At 46.3% G+C, this 22,239-nt stretch overlaps 1 protein-coding gene across 3 annotated transcripts; it reads left to right on the top strand.

Annotated features, from left to right (window-relative positions):
• The first annotated feature begins 409 nt into the window (after nucleotides 1-409).
• Nucleotides 410-20,661, top strand: LOC135260104 (coronin-2B-like). 3 transcript variants are annotated; one of them, XM_064345289.1, is made up of 13 exons: nucleotides 410-902; nucleotides 12,477-12,677; nucleotides 12,852-12,968; nucleotides 13,620-13,769; nucleotides 14,362-14,541; nucleotides 15,544-15,660; nucleotides 15,891-15,995; nucleotides 16,144-16,240; nucleotides 16,901-17,013; nucleotides 17,675-17,765; nucleotides 17,959-18,215; nucleotides 18,367-18,508; nucleotides 18,590-20,661. In XM_064345289.1, the coding sequence occupies exons 1-12, from the start codon at nucleotides 891-893 to the stop codon at nucleotides 18,496-18,498; spliced, it is 1,572 nt and encodes a 523-aa protein (XP_064201359.1). In that variant the 5' UTR covers nucleotides 410-890; the 3' UTR covers nucleotides 18,499-18,508; nucleotides 18,590-20,661. The 3 variants fall into 3 exon arrangements, 1 of the variants encoding a protein (XP_064201359.1); XR_010331469.1 differs by having other exon boundaries at nucleotides 411-902; nucleotides 18,367-18,550; XR_010331470.1 differs by lacking the exon at nucleotides 410-902 and adding an exon at nucleotides 9,048-9,353 and having other exon boundaries at nucleotides 18,367-18,550.
• Nucleotides 20,662-22,239: the final 1,578 nt, after the last annotated feature.

The following is a 22,239-nucleotide window of genomic DNA, read 5'->3' as shown; positions in this document are numbered from 1 at the left end:
GTTTATCCCTGGGTCACATGGATTATAGCAACAGTATGATAGTCTTAGCGAATGCTTGGACTGTCATCGAAAAAGAAGCCATCGAAGCATTCAAGCCTTATGTGAGCTAGCCAACGTACTTTGTTTTGTAGTAAAAACGGAACGCCTTCTAGCATTGACATAAATCAAAGATATTCTTACTTAATGAAGTGTGAATCGCTATTGAATCTATTCGTTACACAGAATATGGTAGCTCGACGTAAACTGTTTACGATCTCTAACCACCGTACGCTACCTATATTCTATACTGTTAATTGGTTTAAAATTGCACATCCCTTGACAAAAATGTATGCAACATGAAGAGTTGGCTAAAATTATTGCGGCAACACCGGTGTGTTACTTTGCCCTGCCCACACATCCCTATGGTAACTGTAGCCCACGTGCTGTATACGTCAACAAGGGCTTGCCATTCGAATGACAAAGTCAAGAAGCAGGAGTCGAGTTTATTGATAAAATAGCCTATGCTGGTGGTAAGAAAGGAGAATTGTGGTGTCTAGTCTTTTTTTCGCTTGGAGAGGGGTTCTCTTCCTCCCTCTCTCCACTCATCCTCTCCTCCTCTCCAGCTAGGCGGGTGCCCTATTTAGAAGCACCTTGGTGTGTTTAGTTTACGTGGGCTCACCCGAGCGATTGACTCGCGCTTTCTTCCTTTCCACCCATCAACTGTGTGCCCTGTCAGTCCGCCAGACCGTCATGACTTATGTATGAACATTGCACGGATACATTAAACGCCGTTGGATACCTACTACGTAACCCGAGGAATCAAGAAGTTCCACATAGCGAGTAGCACATTGCAGAGTTCCAAACCATTATCGCGGTTTGCGCCTCCGTGGCAATCCTATACGACGTCCTTTATGACAACAAAGGTAAGGCACGATTGATCATAAAACAAGTCTTTAAATTGTGCTCGGAATGTACTTTGACACATGGTAACTTTTACTGACATAGGCTACTGTTATGCGGAGTGCCTGTTTATTTCGAGGGTGTGACATGTCAGCGAAACAGCATATCCCATGGGTGCACCTACGAGATGCAGGGCATTCAACGTAATCTTATCAATGGAAACTGCTACGGCGTCCGTGCCTCTGAACTTTGGCAGCTGAGTGTAGAACAACTGTTTGTTTCTTTGGAAGACCGCTAATATATTCAAAACAAGCATGTCAGTGCCTTTTTCGAAGCGCTGCACCTCGCAGTCGGTTTGACGGGCCATAAAGATCGTCTTTGAGATGGAGAAGTAGGACGAGTTACCTGCAAGCTAGGGTCATGTAATGTGAATGTTGTCAAAATAGCAACATTGATTACTTGGAAGTCTTGCTAGGAGCAGCACGCTGAGGCCGTTCCACAAAGCATTGCGTCAGAAATTTGTCAAGAATCGCTTTTCGTTCGGTGACAGTGTAATGCAGAGACTGTAAATGTAATGTAGTCGACTCATGCTCCGGTCGGATAAAACGAGTAATTGTAGTTGCTTTCTGTTTTGAGAATAACTCTGAAACAGATGGCAGTAACGGTTTTGCACAACTGCCCCGTATGGTATGAAATATATGGCCACGACCATTCCATCCTTATGGTTAAATGTCCTAAGCCTCTAAATGCCTTCTGGCGTTGAAGTGTTGGAAGCAGTCTTGCCGGTAAAATTTTACTATATGCGAGGGTTTATTATTAATACAATTTTCTAAAGGGAAGAATTCGCCTTGATTCCTTTTAATGATTCATTTATTCAACCTAAAGAATTGTGAAAAAATGGGTGTGGTACTCCAACACCTGATTTGTTGTGTTTTATGTCTTAGCTTATTTCAACATTGTAAATGTGTTATTTTCAATGTGACATCATTACATTACATTACATTTATTTGGCAGACATCAATATTGCTGTATTCATGTACAGTGCAGTCCATAAGTATTTGGACAGTGGAACAGTTCTTGTTTTTGCTCTAGACTACAGCGCATTGGATTTTAAATGAAGCAATCAATGAGAGGTTAAGGAGCAGACGTCTGCCTTAATTTTAGGGTATCTACATACACATCCACTCGTCCACGTTGCTATTGCAGGCCATTTTATACATATATATTTTTCAAAGCAGTAGCGTATGTACCTTTTTGTGCCATTTGTTAAATGGAATTAGTATTTCAGCACCAACAACAAAGCTTTGATACAAAAAACATTTTAAAAAATTGTTGTCTTGTTTCCCGAGAACAAAAGCAGACGTGACACAATATCCACGTTGATAAAAAATAATTCCTTGCATTGAGGGTGCTTGGGCCCTTAGCTTGTATGGGCTCTTAGTTTGTATTGCACGCAGCCACAACACGTTTTTTAATCTGCTGTAGGGCCAGATGTTATGTCTTTCCCATTGCCTGCGGGATTGTGATGGGACTGTAAAATAAACATAAAGTGTTGTGCTCAGGACTCAGAGAGCCCCAGTATGTCTCAGGTCTGCACATTACATTCCTTTTCTGAGATGCTCACCAGAAGTGTGCATCATAGATGGGGCCCTGTTGAATGTTTTGCAAAATCAATTTTTCACAATATTACAGCAGCAAAGATTGGGTTTTGTCATTACAGTTACAGCTAGATGGCATCATTACATTTACAGTTAAATTTGCATGGGTAAATGTAACCCAACCTCGTGATTTCTCTACAATCTTTCATTTCTCCTCTGGATTTTTTAAAAGTAAAAGCAGGTAGACTTTAGTTTAATAACTCCAAGAGAAAGTGTGCACTGCATTTGAAATTCTTTAAGTGCGCTCATTCAGCTCAGGAACTGGATGTTGTGCAAGTTGGCCAGTATCCAAGGATATGCCCAGGGTAGTAAGGAGTGACCTGAGGTACGGACTTTGCCTTAATTAGCTTTGTCCTGCATTTATAATTAAATACTTTTTCAGGCATTCATTTTCATAAGGATGTGGACTATAAGAGCAGACATTCTCAGATATGAAGCTGAATGATATTTGTAAGGTTTTTTATTGATCTTGTCTCTAATCTCAAAGACAAATAAAAGTGTTCATATTAGCATTCAGTCTAGGATTTTCACCTGGTTATGCAAGTTTTAAATAATCACAGCAAGACATAATATCTCTGGAGGGGAATTCCACAGCTTTGTTAGGTGGGTGAGGTTTCAAAGTCCCTGTCTGTGGTAAGTAGCGTCTTTGACCAAGAGCAAACATACTGTAAATGTTAACTTGAGCACTTACTGATTAATATTGATTACTGGCTTTTGGACTGCCTCCTAAAAGATCTAATATTTTTAACACAAAGTGACACATTCATCGATAAAAAAGGAAGAAATTTTTCAGTGACTTTTCAAGACAACACATGCACAGTCTCATCTCAACCCAAATAATGACTGCATGGACTAACAGGGCTGTTTTAGCTCTTCTGATGATCAACACTATGACTGTCATATTAATGCCGTCTCTGGGCTGTGAAACATTACTGAAAGCGGAGGAATGCCATAGAGGGCTTGTTACTGGCACTGAGTCAGTGCAGAATATATCAGACGTGTTCCAACTGCAGCCGTCGAGATGCCAGGGATTACCCAGGGAGCAGTGCACAGTGGAAGAATAGAAGGACCTTCAGGTTCGGTGGGGGTTAGTTTTGCAGTCGAGATAATGCAGATGCCGTGCTATAGGACGCTGTGCTTTTGAAAGGCAACTGGAATGACTGGTTCCGAGCGCCCTTTTCCATTCTGACTGCGTGAGCACGCCCGGGCTTTAAGCCGAGAGGAAGCCGCTTCCCCTGAAGACCTGCCCAATTGTTTACGGTGTTTTATGTCTGATGACAAAGCTGATTTGTGTGTGTGATGGGCGAGTGGGTAATGCACTGGGCTGCAGCCGGTGAGTCAGCCGGCTGGTGAGACTGTGTTAGGGAGCGTTCAGCAGACTGGTGACACTGTGTTAGGGAGCGTTCAGCAGGCTGGTGACACTGTGTTAGGGAGCGTTCAGCAGGCTGGTGAGACTGTGTTAGGGAGCATACAGCAGGCTGGTGAGACTGTGTTAGGGAGCGTTCAGCAGGCTGGTGAGACTGTGTTAGGGAGCGTTCAGCAGGCTGGTGAGACTGTGTTAGGGAGCGTTCAGCAGGCTGGTGAGACTGTGTTAGGGAGCGTTCAGAAGGCTGGTGACACTGTGTTAGGGAGCGTTCAGCAGGCTGGTGAGATTGTGTTAGGGAGCGTTCAGCAGGCTGGTGAGACTGTGTTAGGGAGTCAGCAGGCTGGTACACTGTGTTAGGGAGCGTTCAGCAGGCTGGTGAGACTGTGTTAGGGAGCGTTCAGCAGGCTGGGGAGACTGTGTTAGGGAGCGTTCAGCAGGCTGGTGACACTGTGTCAGGGAGCGTTCAGCAGGCTGGTGACACTGTGTCAGGGAGCGTTCAGCAGGCTGGTGAGACTGTGTCAGGGAGCGTTCAGCAAGCTGGTGACACTGTGTTAGGGAGCGTTCAGCAGGCTGGTGACACTGTGTTAGGGAGCGTTCAGCAGGCTGGTGAGACTGTGTTAGGGAGCGTTCAGCAGGCTGGTGAACTGTGTTAGGAGCGTTCAGCAGGCTGGTGAGACTGTGTTAGGGAGCGTTCAGCAGGCTGGTGACACTGTGTTAGGGAGCGTTCAGCAGGCTGGTGACACTGTGCTAGGGAGGGTTTGGCTCAGCTTTTTCTTGAGGAAAGTACCTGTTGCTATTGGCACAGACACAACAACACGCACGCAGGCAGGCAGGCACGCACTCACACACACACACATACACACACACTCATGCACACAAACACGCATGCACACATGAACTTTTTAACTGTACTTTTAAAGATGTATAATAAAGGCAGCAGTAGCAGTATTCCTAAATTCACTTCTTGTTGTATAGATACTGATACCCAGTAGCTGCAACACAGGGGGAAGAAAAAGACAAGCACATAGGCACTCTCTAAAACTGCTATGACCTTCATACATTATAAATATCACTCAAACATCACATGATGTGCAAAGCCTTTTTCCTTAAGAACCCCCAGCACCCCCCCCCCCTTAATCTTCCAGTACCATCTTTGGACATGAAGTGTACCTCCCACTCTTTGTCTCTTCTGTACTGTTGTCGGCTAATGGAAGTGATCTAATTACCGGGAGAGAGACAGCTAGAGTGCAGGCGATGGCTGAATAAGATGCTCAGTCTGCTGCTGCTTCCGCTGCTCGGCTGTGCGTTTGGTTTATTGAAGTGGCTGCTCCTCTGGCTGCTTGGAAATGATCAGGCCCGAGACGGACCTGGGAAAAGGAGGGGCCATCATTGATCTGCTTACATCTTACTGACCTGAATTTTACTCAGTTTGCCTGTGATTAGAAGCTGATGCATCATCACTAATGATCGCCATTAAGGGGAACGTTAATCAGTCAATTTTACTGGACCAGGATTCAACCGTATGCCCTTGATTGCCATGGTTTGTGATTGCGTTTTTGTTGTAAAAATTTATAAACTTTGCACTTCGCAGATATGTAGAACAGAGCGAGCCTCGTTAGATCTTTCACATTTTGCGCATAAGCCATGTTGTGTTCCTGTATTTTCGTCTCTTACCTCTTCGCAGAGGGTTCTGGGTAGAACAGGCAGTCACATGGTGCCTTAATGATGTGGGTGCCATTGTCTCCCATCTTCTGTGAGCCTGCAACACAATCCCGCACTGCTGCAGACCTGGCCTCCAACTCAATTAATGGATTGATTTAGTTTTATGTTTCTCGTCCTCATATGATATGTGTTATTACCAGAGAACAGTAATGGATTTAGGGAGCTATAAGGAGGCATTGTTTCCTGTGCATACATGCGGTGTTTACTCATGAGGGAAATGACAGGAGCAGCATCTCCAGCTCGTGTACAGGACACAGATTCACAGCCTGTCCTATTATCTGCTAATGGAAATGTCCGTCTCTTTCTCTCTGTTTCTTTCATGCACGTCCATGTTTGTGCACAAGCTTCCGCACACAACGCACAATTGACATCGCTCAGATAGGTGGAGCAGTGAAATTGAATAGCTGTTATTAATGGGGGTGAATACACCTGAATAATACAGCTGCATGTCCGAGAAAGATTAGACTGGGAAGTGGCCCCCGTCTCCCGAGCTGTCCCAAAAGCAGATTTGGGTCGGGACAGCGTACCCTCTCGCACCCTTAAGCACCACTCCGCTCTGCTTCTGTTCTCTGTTTGTACCACACATATGAAGTCTGCTGGTGATGCATGGAAAACAGAGAAATCTGCCGCCTCAGTGCTGAATTTCCTGTGTAAGCACAGGAGGAGGTCGTGTCACCTGTTCATGTGTGTGTGTGTGTGTGGGTGTGTGTGTGTGTGTGTGTGTGTGTGTGTGTGTGTGTGTGTGTGCGTGTGTGTGTGTGTGTGTGTGGGTGTGTGTGTGTGCGTGTGTGTGTGTGTGTGTATGTCAGCGTTTAATGCAGGTGTCACCCGGAGGAGCCTTAACAAATCAGAGGGAGGTTCTGTTATGACATGAAATATGAGCTGAGTATTTATTTTAATAAAATAACAATGGCTGTGGATCGCCAGAGGTGATAAGTTTGTGCATGAATGCATGAAACTAGCTAATCAATATGGTGTCCTTACTGTAAATGTCGGATTCACTATAATCCCTGATCATGTATGAATTAGAAATAATATTGACTTTGACGCCTGAATTTGGAGGGACAAGCTGGGGAGTGAGGGTCACTCTAATGTGCTGACAGTTGAATGCATATGTGAAACTGCAACGGGCATTTCACGTTCCAAAGGGAGTTTATTACAGTATAAGCACTTTCTTTAGGAGGAGGAGTGGAGCAGCATGGTGGGTGTCTGTCTCTTTGGAGCTCGTAATGCACTCAGTCTAATGTTATACCGCACCTCTTTTGCGTCCTGTACCCTTGCTGATATGCCAGCTCTTCTCTGCTGATTTCATAATCTCTGAAGAAGCTAAAAATAGCCCCTGCGCATCCGCGCACTCCGTTTGAGTTTGAGCGCAACGCAAAACAGAGTCTCCCCCTGCCTGTCTTTCAGCAGGGTCCATCTGGGCTTTACCCCACCCCCAGCAGAGGGGGGGGGGGGGATTTGGGGGGGGCAGAACCAGGCCCCACCCACTACAAAGCTGAACGGCACCAAACGAATGTGCCGGAGATCGCCGTGCCGACAGCACCCATTATGAGGTCAGACGATGACAGACGGGATGTTCGTTAATGTGGAAATTCTTCCCTTTTTTTCCCAGTGTGGGTCAGTAAATGCGCACACTCACAGGGACATGACAGGTTTCGCTGGATCAGTCTCTCCTCGCTCACATTCTTCTCAGCGCTCTCGGTCTGTGTCCTTCACGTGACCAGCTCTTGGCAGCGGTGATCTCTGGTTATAATCCCCGATTAGTGGGTGGATCAAAGGCCTGGTCTCTATTGTTTAGCCCTCCGAAAAGCACCAAGCGTTAACGCTCAACCGTTCGCCCGTCTTTGACTGCTAACGGAACGGGCCGTGACCTGTCCAGGGTGTGGACAGGTAGCGTTCTGAGTGCCGTTCTCACCCCCGCTCTGATACGGGGGGGGGGGGGGGGTTGGGGGTCTGCATTGGGCTGGGGAGATGGACGGATGAGGGAGGGGTTAAATTTGTTTACATTTAATTTTAATTTGGCTGTGTCAAGCCTCTGAAGCAGTCGCAGTGCTGACCCAGGCTAATGCAGAACGGTCTTTGTCTCTCGTCTTGTCTGGAGTCGGCCTCTTCACGTTCGTGCTGATTTTCGATCGGTTCGCCTCGCGTCGCTTGCAAATGAGTGTGCTGTGGGTTTTACTGTTTAAACACTCGCTGTGGCTAAAGATCAGCGGCTGTCCAATGAGAATAAACCAGGTTGCAATACAGGTAATGTGTTAGTGAAATGAATGGATTGAAAGGAAAGCAACCGTGTACTTGCTGATGGAAGGTCACAGGATGGAAGGTCACAGGTCCATCTGTGAGCTGTGAATGTTTGCTGCACATGTAGCCCAGAGACTACAGTTATTTGATTTCTGTTTACGCTTTCATTTTCATATCATAGTTTAATCTGATTTCAGGACGGTTAACATCTCACAAGGGAAAACTATGTGTCTCAAAAACAGAATCTCTGTGGGACTTTGTGTGTACTAAATAATTGCAAACACAGAACTCCTGCAGTGTTAGTGCAGTGTTAGTGCAGTGTTGGTGCAGTGTTGGTGCAGTGTTGGTGCAGTGTTGTGCAGGTTGTCAGTGTTGGTGCAGTTGGCAGTGTTAGGCAGTGTTGTGCAGTGTTGTGTGTGGTGCAGTGTTGTGGTGTTAGGCAGTGTTAGGGCAGTGTTGGTGCAGTGTTGGTGCAGTGTTAGGGCAGTGTTAGTGCAGTGTTAGTGCAGTGTTAGCGCAGTGTTAGTGCAGTGTTTGTGCAGTGTTATTGCAGTGCTGGACTCCTCTGCGTGTTTCTGTGGCAGACGGTTCGTCGGGTGTGTCCCTAAGTGGCTCGTTTTCCTAAGTGACGTGCCCGTCGGCGCTGATGCCAGCTCCCTGGCGCCAGTGCGCCACGGCGTGCCCGACGTGTGGCTGGCTGTGACTGCTGGAGAAGACCACGGGCTGCTGGGTGAGCGCAGATTAACTGGAGAGCGGCCAGCTTGCCAGCTGTGTCACGCTGCACGCGCCGCTGCGTCGGTGTCATCCATTAAAACACGATTTTTTACTGCAGTTTAATTTGTCACTGTTAATCCATCGCTTGGTCTCTGTGGATTTTGACTGCCCGTCATAATCCACACTCAGGGCGGCTGCATCCTTCTCTAATCTTTGTTTTTGGCTCATGGAATTTATTAATACGCACTGACGATGCGAAGAGCGGCTGGGAACGCTGGCGGTGTGTGACTGCGCGGGACCAGCGGAGATAAAAACCTAAAAGCAGTGAAAACGCTCTGGTGTTATTTATAAGAACCTGGAGAGGCTGAGGCGTGCCTGCCCTGCTGAGGCTCAGCGAGGGGGCGGGGCTTCTGGAGAGGCTGAGGCGTGCCTGCCCTGCTGAGGCTCAGCGAGGGGGCGGGGCTTCTGTTTACCTTGTTTCCTGCTGGGATAGGCTCCGCCCTTTTAAGGAGTGTTGAGGCGCACGCACACGCACACACACACACACACACACACACACTCGTTCAGCGCTGCAGCGGTGGATGAGACACAGGGATACCGCGCGGTGCGTGCCAGTGTGACTGCGGGATTTCTGGCGCCTCCGAGCCGTTGCTGTACAGCCAAGAGTCTCTCGCCTGGGGAGGGAAGAGCACCTGGCCGACAGGCGGGGGGGGATCTGACCCCTTCCTGCCCCCATTTTCGCAGCTCTACCTTTCATCCACGGAGCCAGGGTGAGTCGGGGTGTGGAGAGCGGAGGGGGGGGGGGGGGGGAGGGGCGACTTAACCCCCAGGGGGTAGGGACTCCCCAGCGGGGAGAAAGGCGTTCACAGGACTGGAGCGTGTTGCTGTTTAAGAGAAAGGGCAGGGCAGGACAAGGCTTCTGGGAAGGAGCCTCCAGGATATCATATTCCATACGTAGCAGTGCCTGTTCTGTAGAGCAGGGAGATTCTGAGTGCACGGGAGTGTAAAGCACTCTGACTCCTGGGGAACGGCTGGCGGTGTGGTCATAGACCGCTGAGAGTGGGTGTGGCTTACTGAGCGTGGCAGAGCGCATGGCGACTTTAAGTGCTTTGGGGGTTAGTGTATTTATGTGTGTGTGTGTGTGTGGAACTGGAGAACTGGGGCGTGGTGGTGGTGGTGGGGGGGGGGGGGGGGCAGTTATTGTGCATGTGGAGAGCTGCAGAGATGTTATTTTCCAGTGCAGATACATCTTCTCTCAAAAGGGCTCGATGTTGTTGCTTCTTCAGAACACTCAGAATGTGGTTTTCCTCCAAACGCCAGAAAGATGTGTTCATGTGCGGAAGCATATTAGCATGTATGTAATTACAGCGGAAGGTGGCACGCAGGGAGACAGCTCTTTACATGTACAAACAAACTCCCTGTTCCTGTTTCTCTCATCATTGTGAAGCAAACAAGTAGGGCAGCATTGCCAATCCAAATATGAAAAATACCTACTGAGTAACACATTAGTGGAAAAACGTATCCTTACACAGCACCTATCTTTTTATAGTACTTTTTGACTGCAAAACTTGTGACAAACCTGAAACCTGAGAGATGAGTGAGCACATACACACACGCGCATGCGCAGACACACACACAAGCAGTCACGCAAACACACACAACCATGCACATGTGCATACACAAAGGAGTAAGGAGATAAAGCTTGCACAACTGCACCTACTAAATTAATGTAATTTAATGTACTGTATTGTAATAGGCATTTTTAATAATGACTGTGCCTGGGTAAGTCTCATTCTCTTGCCTTAGTCTTGGACCTTTGGCCTGGTCTTGGTTTGCACTACCTTTCCCAGTCATTGTCTCTGTCTGGAAGCATACCTCTGTCCTGGGAACCCCGCTGTGTTAAACTCCAGCCCCCACCATCCCCACTTTCTCTCAAGGCACCTGTATGGAGTCCCAGCTGTTAGCCTATTGTACTTTCCAGGGAGGTGTCTGGTTTCAATGAAACCTCGCTTCTCTGTGTGCTATCAGGTCCAACAGGAGCGTGGACAAAAAAATGTGGGGTCAACCCAAACATCCCGCGGTTCACGTTTCCCATTCAGAGGAGGACAAAAGTCTGCAGGCGACCGGCCTGCCTTCCCTACTTCATCCCACTTACAAAGTCCCTGTGTGGGTTAACCCTTTACTGTGTGAGACCGCAAATATGCCACTGGAACGTTCTTAACTGAACATTCTGACGCTGGTGATGTAACAATCGCTTCTGGCAACTGAAAGCAGTGGAGTTCTGGAACACTGACTTGGAATTTTGAACATTCCAAAACACCTTCTCTTCAGTGGGCTAGAGGTGTGTGTTCGTATGATCTTTAGGCAGCGAAACCAGGAAAGGGAGGATCCACAGAACTTTGCTTCGGGCGTGGTTATGGATCTGCCAGTGAACTTTGTACTAACCACCCCCACCCCCACAAACGGTGTTGCACATACTGCAGATAAAACAAACAGAAGAGGATTGCAGGGAAACTTTATATCTAGTTTTTAAACAGAGATATTTCTTTTTGAAAAACTGAAGTTGAAAATGACTGGCATTTTGATGGCAGATATGCCACCTGCCATGTTACACCTTGGGTGCGTATGCCCCTTACAATTACAACAGTTTGCTGGTATGTTCATGCATACCACTCACAGTGTATTTAAACCATGCTGAGAATGTTATCCCCCACTTGAATTGCTGTAACCTTTTCATTCATGCGAATCTTGCTTTGTTATTTTTAACTACTGAATGAAGTCTGGGTCTGTCTCTCTCACACACACACACACACACACTGTTTTCAGCAGATCAGTTTACTGTACGGTCACATGACCTCATTTGATTTTCATTTTCTAACCAAAGCTCAGAGACAAAAAAAAAAACATTTAAATACAGCAAGGGCATCAGGTTGAGCTAGTGTACATCAGTAGTTTTCCCTTGTATCCATGCTGGTTAGTGTGTGCGACATCATGTATGGCATTTAGAACATGCAAAAGCAGCGTGACGCCTTGCAGTCTGCATGTCTGGGTGGGTCGGGTTGAGAGAGCACAGCTGATAAGAATCTGAGGCTGTAGTGGCCATAAAACTTCAGGTGAAGTGGTGACGCCATTTCTTTCTCATTCAAATTGGGTTTGGCCAGCAGAGGAGCAGTGAGAGGTAGCAGGGAGGGCCCGGGACTGAAGGAGAAACCCTTTAAAGGGTTCCCTCAGAGCCAGATCCCAAAATAAATAAATAAAAATTAAAATAATGAGATTCAGTCAGATTATTTACTGTGGAACCTGGATTCTGTCCACTACACTGGATTTGCATTTGCAGAGCGGCTTCTCAGAACCCCTTGCACCTGCAGGGGCGGCGTGTTCTAGGCAAATGTGACGCAGCCCGTCTTTCTGCAGAGGTCACTGTTGATGTTTTACATGTATGAGGTAATGCGCTTCAGCCCCTGCGGCTCAGGCAGACGGGGGCTTCTCCGCGTTACCGAATCCCTCGTGCACGAGGTCAGAATTATACTCATGATTACGGACAGCAAAATAGTGAGCAAAATAGAAAACTTTGGACAAATAGTTCATATGCTGACGGCTGATGCCTTTTCTTGGGTGTGAGGAGTTCTCGTCTGTGGCATTCCGAAGTTTACAATGCTAGGCTCTTTTCCCCATGTGCCTTATATAAAAGATATCCAATTTATTGCCTGCACAGAGCAGCTGCTTTCCGTACGCAGCTCACCGTCTGGCTGCGCAGAGCAGCTGCTTTCCATGCGCGGCTCACCGTCCGGCTGCGCAGAGCAGCTGCTTTCCGTACGCAGCTCACCGTCCGGCTGCGCAGAGCAGCTGCTTTCCGTGCGCAACTCACCATCCAGTTTCTGGTCTCGTTCCAGATGACATGGCGGCCCCAGTATCGCACGTCCAAGTTCCGGCACGTGTTCGGCAAGGCCGCCGCCAAGGAGAACTGCTACGACGGCGTCCCCATCACCCGGAGCGTCCAGGACAACAACTTCTGCGCCGTCAACCCGCACTTCGTCGCCGTCATCACAGAGTGCGCCGGGGGCGGAGCCTTTCTGGTCCTCTCCATTCGCCACGTGAGGCCCCGCCCACCTCCAGCTCTGCCTTTCTGGCGATAGTGATGCGGCGATACTGCAGACCTCAGCTAATGACCCGGAGAGTGCCATTTTGGGCACCTGCATGATTCCAATCCAGTGACGCCTCGCTGGAAGAAAGGTGGCCTGACTTTTCCGTTCTGCTGGTCTTTTCAGACGGGGAAAGTGGACCCCCACCACCCGCGAGTGTGCGGCCACAAGGGGAACGTGCTGGACATCAAATGGAACCCCTTCAACGACTTCTGCATCGCGTCCTGCTCTGAGGACACTACTGTGAGTCATCACCCCGCCAACCTGACATCCTCTTCCTGCGTCCTGCACAGTCACACGCCCACAAGTCCTGCACAGTCACACACCCGCAACGTCCTTCATTGTCACACACCCGCCACATCCTTCACAGTCACACACCCGCCACATCCTTCACAGTCACACGCCCGCCACGTCCTTCACAGTCACACACCCGCCACATCCTTCATTGTCACACACCCGCAACGTCCTTCATTGTCACACACCCGCCACATCCTTCACAGTCACACACCCGCCACATCCTTCACAGTCACACACCCGCTGCTTCACAGCACTGCTCATTCACAAATCCCACCCTTCCAACCCACAGCGTAGCCGGAAATTGGGCCTGCAGAGGAGCAGGCGGTGCCAGAACTTCCTAGGCAGACAGTCCCAGTTGGACGTGGCGGCTCAGCCAAGATAAACGGGTTGAATACTGGCAGCACAAACATTAGGCATCATCCGGCGCATACTGTCTCTTCAACACAGTCAGACTATTTTCACACATTCTGAAACTGCATTAGAGAAATTGATCCAGATTGAAGCTAATATCCACTATTTGCTGGAGGTGTTTGGTTTATTTAAGCCGCTGTGGTGTACACTGTGCAGTACACATGTAACGTGCACATTCTTTTCCAGGTGAAAATCTGGGACATTCCAAAGCATGGCGTAATGAAGGACATCACGGTCCCCACGAAGGAGCTGCAGGGTCACTCTCGGAGGGTGGGGTTCATCGAGTGGCACCCCACCGCCAGCAACGTGCTCTTCAGCACGGCCTACGACTACAAGGTACCAAGCCGAGCCTCGACCAGTTCCTATGGGTCTCAAACACTCAATCCAGGCCTCAACCAGTTACTATGGGTCTCAAACACTCAATCCAGGCCTCAACCAGTTCCTATGGGTCTCAAACACTCAATCCAGGCCTCAACCAGTTACTATGGGTCTCAAACACTCAATCCAGGCCTCAACCAGTTACTATGGGTCTCAAACACTCAATCCAGGCCTCAACCAGTTACTATGGGTCTCAAACACTCAATCCAGGCCTCAACCAGTTACTATGGGTCTCAAACACTCAATCCAGGCCTCAACCAGTTACTATGGGTCTCAAACACTCAATCCAGGCCTCAACCAGTTCCTATGGGTCTCAAACACTCAATCCAGGTCTAAACCAGTTCTTATGGGTCTCAACGCCTTGTTCGGAGAATAAAAGTCCTCCCCAGTATTTTGTTCCAGTCACCTGGATTTGCTAATTAACACAATTCTTCAGCCAGGAGGTGGGACTAATCAGTGAACTCAGCTGCCTGATTTCCTGGGTTGGAAGAAACACACGGCAGGACTTTTTACTTTCTGACCCCGGGACTCCCCCCTCTGCGGTACGCAGGTGATGGTGTGGAACCTGGACACGCCGGAGCAGGTGATCAAGAACCCGGTGAAGACCATCAGCGAGCACTCGGACCTGGTGCTCTCCATGAGCTTCAACACCGACGGCAGCAGGCTGGCTACGTCCTGCAAGGACAAGAAGATACGCATCATAGAGACTCGCACTGGGAGACTCCTACAGGTGTGTGTGTGTGTGTGTGTGTGTGTGAGTGTGTGAGTGCGCGTGTGTGTGTGTGAGTGTGTGTGTGCGTGACTGTGTCCATGCGTATGAGAGTGTGTGTGTATGTATGTGCATGTGCATTTTTCCAGCATAAGTTCGCAATACACACTTGCTTGATTTCCTTGTGTGGCAGATTTGATGACTATTAAAAGTTATATACTCATATCATGTATTGTATTACATTTTATTTGGAATGAAACTGAATTATGAGCTTTTGAAATGAAAACCTTGAGAGATGTTTACTGAGCTTAGCACAATATTTTCTGCGCAAGGGAGTGACACTCTTTTTGTGAATGAAAAGACCCTCATGCTGCTATCCCACTGCTATGTCCACATCCCCGGCTACACAAATACACACGTCACCTTCACAAAGCGTGTGTGTGCCTGCGTGCATGCGAGTGTGTGTGTGTGTGTGTGCGTGCATGCGAGTGTGTGTGTGTGTGTGTGTGTGTACATGCATGCGTGCGTGCGTGTGTGTGTGTGTGTGTGTACATGCATGGGTGCGTGCGTGTGTGTGTATGTGCGTGTACACATGTCACCTCCACAAAGCTGGGCCTGAAGCGAGATTAAAATAGATGAGTCATACACACCGGTCTGTTTGTAATAGATTAGGCTGTACAATGCCACCTCTTGCATGTCATCTTCAAGAAGTGCTGTCTCTCCATTTGTGTTTATCAAAAAAACATTGTTAGTTTGTCAGGGTCTTTATCACCCCTACGGGGAAATTTGTTCTGCAGCACAGTGACAACAAAAAAAACAATAAATGCACCCACAACAAACAGATAAACATAAAAAATATTGAAAACATTAAGGGCGCAAAAAATATTGAATGGAAGAATGAATACATAAATAAAAAACTTTTAAATTGTGAACTCAGCATTAAGCCATGCACTGATGAAACGGTCCTTGACGCTGGCAGGACTTGATGCGATGTCTGTCTCTGCTCTTGCCACCTGCTTTCAGGAAGCGAACTGCAAGTCGCATAAAGCCAGCAAGGTGTTCTTTCTGGGGAACCTGAAGATGCTCCTTTCAACAGGAAACTCGCGGTGGAACCACAGGCAAATAGCTCTGTGGGATCAGGTAATAGGAACAGCTGTTTCCTTATATTGCTAAAACAATTAATGGGTAAATCAAAAGCATGGAATGGTAATAGTTTCAGAGTTTTTCCTGCTTGGATTTAGATCAAAATGGCAGTACACCACACACAAAACTAATAACACAGTCATTGATTGGTGTAAAACAAATACCATGAGCAATCATTGGTCTAGTTACGGATTTTCGGGTGTGCTAAAAGTTTTTTCACGTCGCAGGAGGACCTGTCGGTGCCGCTGGCAGAAGAGGACCTGGATGGCTCCTCTGGTGTTCTGTTCCCCTTCTATGACCCTGATACTCACATGCTGTACCTAGCTGGAAAGGTATGTCTGCATTTATAACTCACCTGGTGATCCGTTATTGTGCTCAACGCTGTGCTCTGTATTTAAGGGTGACTTGTGCAGATGGGTAATCTGGAGTGAGAGCGCTTTTCCTGTGTGTGTGAAACCAATGATGTCTGTCTGTTTCCAGGGCGACGGTAATATCAGATATTATGAAATCAGCTCGGAGAAACCCTACGTGCAGTACCTCAGCGAACATCGTTCCATCCTCCCACAGAAGGGAATGGGTGAGCTCAGTTCATTTAGGGGAACTGGTTGATTGTGTTTTAAAATGAAGTTACCCATATCAGTTACGGTTCTGCTGCACCTTCCTAGTTTCTGTTGTGAAATGTTGCTGGGGCTCGGTGTTGAGAGCTTTAGTAACTCTGACGGTGCAGTTAAAGGGGAGGTGACGGGCATCACGCTGTGAGGTTTCACTGATCTTTAGAACTGTGTGATTAGTCGTGTCATTCGTTGTTCTCACGTCTCCACCCGTTAGCATGGCTAACATTGTGATCAGCCAGTCCACACAGAGCCAGCGTTGCATCTGCAAGGCAGGGCATTTAATCTGTTTCTGGAGTTCCTTGTGTCTCCTTTATTGTTTTCTTAGTCCTGCTGTTTACTTAATTAATGAAATTTTTAATTATAGTTGAAGACTGTAGTTGAAGTTTATGACCTTATCTACTTTATTTCTGTTGTTTACTTAATTAATTAAATTTTGAATGATAGTTGAAGACTATCGTTAAAGTATATGACCTTATCTACTTTATTTCTGTCTCTGAATTCCTTACTGTGGTTTAATATATGAGTGAACTAATATTGGTACATACAGCCAGTAGGTAATTTGTAATAAGTTGGCCATAAAACATGTGATGTCATTGACCCCGCCCTCCGCTCCTGTCTCCCAGGGGTCATGCCAAAGAGGGGTCTGGACGTGTGCTCCTGCGAGGTGTTCCGTTTTTACAGGCTGGTGACGATCAAGAGCCTCATCGAGCCGCTCTCCATGATCGTCCCGCGCAGGGTGAGAGAGACTCAGCTCAGTCCGCTTTTATTTGTGTGGCGCTTTTTACAGGGAGCTGTCACAGTGATGCTTTACAGAGCAGCAAGGCAAGAGACAGAGCAAACAGAGCGAACACCAGGCCCCAGATAGCCAGCACATGAGGTAAAGAACTCCCAGTGGGGAGAAATCTCGAGAGGAACCTGGCTATAGAGGGGGAGCCCGTCCTCTGCTGGCCGGCCTGGTGTCAAGTAGCGGTAGAATGAAATGTAGCGGAAATGCTGTAAGGGGTCTATCACAGTGCAGAGAGCGCCCCCATCTGGCCAGATCAGAAAGGCTGGCGGTAGCATAATTAGCGGTAGCGTTGCCCATGAACTTTAATATTGTTTCATATGATTGTTTTTAGTTATTTTTAATGTCTTGGTTAGTAACAAGCTTTGAAAGTTCTCTGGGATCTCCGGACATTTTTATCAGATTTTACTCCTACAGATAAGGAGTTAACTAATTTAAAATGCCTATTAGGCCCAGGTGTGCTGTGAATGGTGTGTTATAGGAGGCAGAATCGTTGCCATGAGTGTAAAATCTCAGTACAGAACGCAGAGTTTTTGTATGAGATGCACTGAGGCTGCGTACCTGCAGTAGAGAGGGCTGTTTGAGCTGAGCTTGCTTTCTGTCCTCTGCGCAGTCGGAATCATACCAGGAAGACATCTACCCCATGACCGCAGGGGACCGGCCAGCGATGACTGCGGGAGAGTGGTTTACGGGGATGGACAAAGGTGAGGACCGCACAGATTGACAAAAAACTCTCAGACATTTACTTTTTAACTGTCAATGGGCGTTATCAGTTCATTTTTCCACAATAACAGATAAAATAAGACTAAATAATTTGACCTGTAACATTTTGATGTGGCGAGTGTTTTATTTTCCTAATTTATGTGAAATAATGATATTGCTGTTGATCCACGCTAGGCCCAGTCCTGATGTCCCTGAAGCCTGGGAGTAGATTAGCAGACCTGTACCCAGAGAAGGACACATCCCTGGGGGGCACGCCCTACCAGAGCCGGGCCGGGCTCCTGGAGCTCAGTCCCCTGGAGGGCCAAGACGCTAAGGGCCCAAACACCCTCAATGCCCCGTCCAAGGAGGACCAGACCCAGGGCACAGTCTGGACCACCACGTCCAATGGGTGCGAGCTCATGCAGTGTTCCCCTCCTAAAACTGAGAACGAGGTACGGTGGCTTTCAAATGAGGGCTGGGCGGGGGGTGTGGGGGTGGAGAGGAGAGGAGAGGGGGAGGCTTATTAATTAGTTCAGGCAAGTTGGGTTGCCAGATTTAAAATTTATACTGACAGTTTGTGTGTGTGTGCGTGTGTGTGTGTAGCTCCGACAGGCGTTTTTCCAGCAGCAGAATGAGATTCGTCGGCTAATGGATCTGCTGAACCAGAGGGATGTGCGGATTAAACAGTTAGAGCTGGAAATCAACAATGTGAAGAACTCACGGGGACCACCATGACACCTGCCAGGTCCCCCCGCACCCCCCCGGGGACCACCATGACACCTGCCAGGTCCCCCGCACCCCCCGGGACCACCATGACACCTGCCAGGTCCCCCCCCACAACCCCCCCTACACCGCACCCCCTCCCCCCCACTGCACCCCTCACCCCCCCGGGGACCCTTTCTATGAATGTAACTCCAGGGCTGCACGGTGCATCCTCTCATCGTCCCTTATGTAAATAGCTTTTAATTCAAAATCTTCCTCCTAAGATAGGCACTGATTTTTTATGTTAACTGACCAATTCTAAAGGGGACCTTTAGCTTTAAAAAAAAAAGAAAAAAAAAGAATATTTTTTAAAAAGTTGAGCTGGAAGATTATCTCATGCAGCATGCACTGTATTTTTACTGGAACATATAATTACTTTTCCTTTGTAAATATAATATATTTTAAATGGGCCCTAAAGGACAGGGGTTTGGCCCCTGACAGGTGGAGACCTGGCCGTGTGCTGTTCCTGGGTCTTACTATAACCCACCCAGGTGCCTTCTGCTCATTTCAGCGATGTCACAGATATGCAAATTCGCTTTTTACATTTAAAAATGTACATGTGCCTGTGTTCAATGAATGATGTGGGTGGTCTGCTTGTCAAAGTCTAGGACAGAGGAGACAGAACTTCTGTAGGTGACTGTTTGGTTTTTTAAATGTTTTTTTCCCCAGTTTTGAATGTCAAACCACATAATGACAAACCAGTCCTCTGAAACATGTTAGGAGTCGCACGGCCAGTGTAGCACCCCCCTGTGCGTCTGCCTTGACACAGTCCATATCAGGCCATGGGACACGTTCATTTATGTGATTTATTTTATGTATTTAAACTATTGTACATTAATGTTGTTATCTCAAAACCTGCATCAAAAGAAGTGCTTTATACTTAGTTTATTGATAGAACTATTTGAGTTGGTTGGTTGAACTCTCGACAGTGAAGCACCTAAACGGTTTTTGATGTCTGATTCTGTGAGATATAACTTAAACTAACAGCAGTGAAAAATTAATTTGACCGCTTTTTCAATTCTTCTGACTGCCTAGTTGCATGTCCAATCCCAAGGAGGGACATATCCCCTTGTAGTCTTTGTACCTTAGTTAGACTTGTTTCTGTTTTTTTATTGCTTTTAGTTACATTTTTATATTTCTGAAAAAAGAAAAAATAATCTCTAACTCGCCAAATGAATAATTGTGAACAATATTTCATATTATGTTTCCCTGAGACCAGACTGTAACTGTCAAACCAAAGAGCTAGATTCTGTACTGCCCGTACTGGTCCCCAATAAACTACCCAGAATCCTTTGCCACACAGCAACTGCCTGTGTGACAGTTCCTCATTGGTAGAATCAAGTGTATGCATTTCATTTGCAGCGAGGAACTATTCAGTCTAGCTGTAAATCCTTGACATAGTTTGTTTTACAAATTACTGAATACTATCGAGTTAAAAGTTTAGAACCATAATAGTTTATCAAAATCTTTAAGGGCAAATTAAAGAACAATTTAAATCTGCACTCACGCCAACAATGCAGGGTAGCATTAGCCGTAGTTTACTTTAATCTGCACTGCTGCGATGCTTTGCACCGTCCGCTCAGTTCTTTGCGCTTAATGATGCTGCAGTGATGGATCTCATTTGCGCAGTGTTTTCCTCAGAGCTGTCTCAGAGACCACAGCAAGGTAAACTGAGCCCTTCTGGTCAAAGATATATTACTCATCTGTTAGTGTTGTGCTTGATGGATATTCCAGGAACTGTGCCTAAAACCACTGGAAATCTGTTCTTTTTAATAAAACGTTCCTAATCGGAGCACTGTAGCAGAATATAAGTACTGTGCTTGCATTATATTCCTGATCTCAGGACCTGTCTGAATTATATTTTGCCCTCTCTAAAAACAAGGGAACAAATAATACATACTAATGCACTGTAGAGGGGGAACATATAAATGTCTTTTTTTTTTTTTTTTAAACCAAGACTGCGCAAATGTAGCATGGAAATTATTTTCTTATCAGGTACACTATGTAGTGTTTTTCTTTTTAATCTCCCTTAACTCTGTAATTTATGGAATCAGGATTCTCATCTAGCATGTTGGTGGACTCCACCTGTGTGTAATAAAGCTGGACTCAATGGTATGGACCCAAAATCTTAAGACATCCTGCTGTCATCGCTTAATTTACATGTCCTTATGTGCTTAAGAAATGTTGGATGGGATAGTTCTCAGGTGTGCTTTTAAAGTACAGTTCATAACATTTGAGAGAGCGGTGATAGATACATTAAATCAGTATAGGGATATTTCCTGTTGACATCTGCTAAACAAATATATTCGTTAGAATTAGGAGACGTGTTCTTCAATCTCTTGCTGGTTCATACTTGAAACGGTGAGCTCACGTCAAGTCTTAATGTTTTATAAAACGGGTAACACAACAAAAAAGACCAAATCACTTCTGACACTGTTGTAAATTCATATCAGTGGCCTAATTACAGGTCATTTTATGAGGTGCAATATTTAACCACAATACTGTCTGTGGTTTGGGAATATTTGCCATTCGTCTCTTTATTGAGTAATCCAGAAGAACGCTTAAAAAAATTAATGGAGTCTAATTTAATAACCGTAGGAAAGAATTCTCTTGTTATTATCGTAGGGCAATAAAAGCCTGGTGTTTCTGTGCCTAAAAAAACCCAGTTTATTATGTTTTACTGTATTGTGATCTCATAACCATTCTGCACGTTGCAACACACAGAGAAAATGTGAAAAAATATAATCTTTAACAGAATTTTTTAACCCATTCAAAACAAAGAAACAAACCAATTAAAATCATAATCGGACATAACATTGTTTTGAGTCTTTTGTGTGTGAAAAGTACTTAAGCACTATCTGTAGCCTACATTTTACCATATGCATGTTATTGATTTGTCTAAACATGGCAAGCTTAAATCAGAATTAATCAGAAAAAAATTGATATTGCAATTAAATCTACAGGCAGTAAACAGAAAACGGCAACACGGTCGAAGCATTCTATAATTCCATACGGTGTATTTCTTTTGGGACGGTTTGGGGGTAGGCTTATACACTCACCGGGCAAGGTGAGTTTTTTGTAAGGTTTTTTTAAGGGCACAGAGCGATTATCTTGACTTTTTGTTAATTAATTTCACCTGGCAGAGAGGGGAACCTATAAAGGTGACACAGAACCAATCCGCTAGGATTAGAGGAGCAAAGTGTTATACATGCAGTTAAACATATTTAAAGATCGTCTCGGTCGCCGGATCAAAACGCAATATAGCACTAAGAAAGGACCACAAGTCGTTCTGTACCTCGTTTCTTCCAACCGTTGCATTTTGGAGTTTTCCCACCAGGCGGCTCCACAACTACGACATTTGAGACTGGTAGGCCTACGAAACGAACTTACTTATCTTTGTGTAGCTTCATTAGCAAGAGTGATCACAGCGAGATTCGTAATCATTCTGTTTATCTCCTGACATTTAAGCAATAAATGTGTAATACAAGAACATCTTCCTGATAACCAGAAATTAGCTACACTGATCTAGAAAAACACAGGATCCACAAGTAGCGCATTATTTTAGCAAAACAGGCATTTTAACTGCTGACCAGAGTTGCAAGGTAATAACGATAGTCCTGGTAAGCTTTGCTACAACCCTGCTACATTTTTTAAATAATCTGCATGACAAGATAATCAACTTTCATGGCAGATAACCCATTTAAACGTAAGCAT

Source organism: Anguilla rostrata, chromosome 7 (genome assembly GCF_018555375.3).
Source record: "Anguilla rostrata isolate EN2019 chromosome 7, ASM1855537v3, whole genome shotgun sequence".
NCBI lineage: Eukaryota > Metazoa > Chordata > Actinopteri > Anguilliformes > Anguillidae > Anguilla > Anguilla rostrata.
This window is presented reverse-complemented; position numbering and strand designations above follow the sequence as displayed.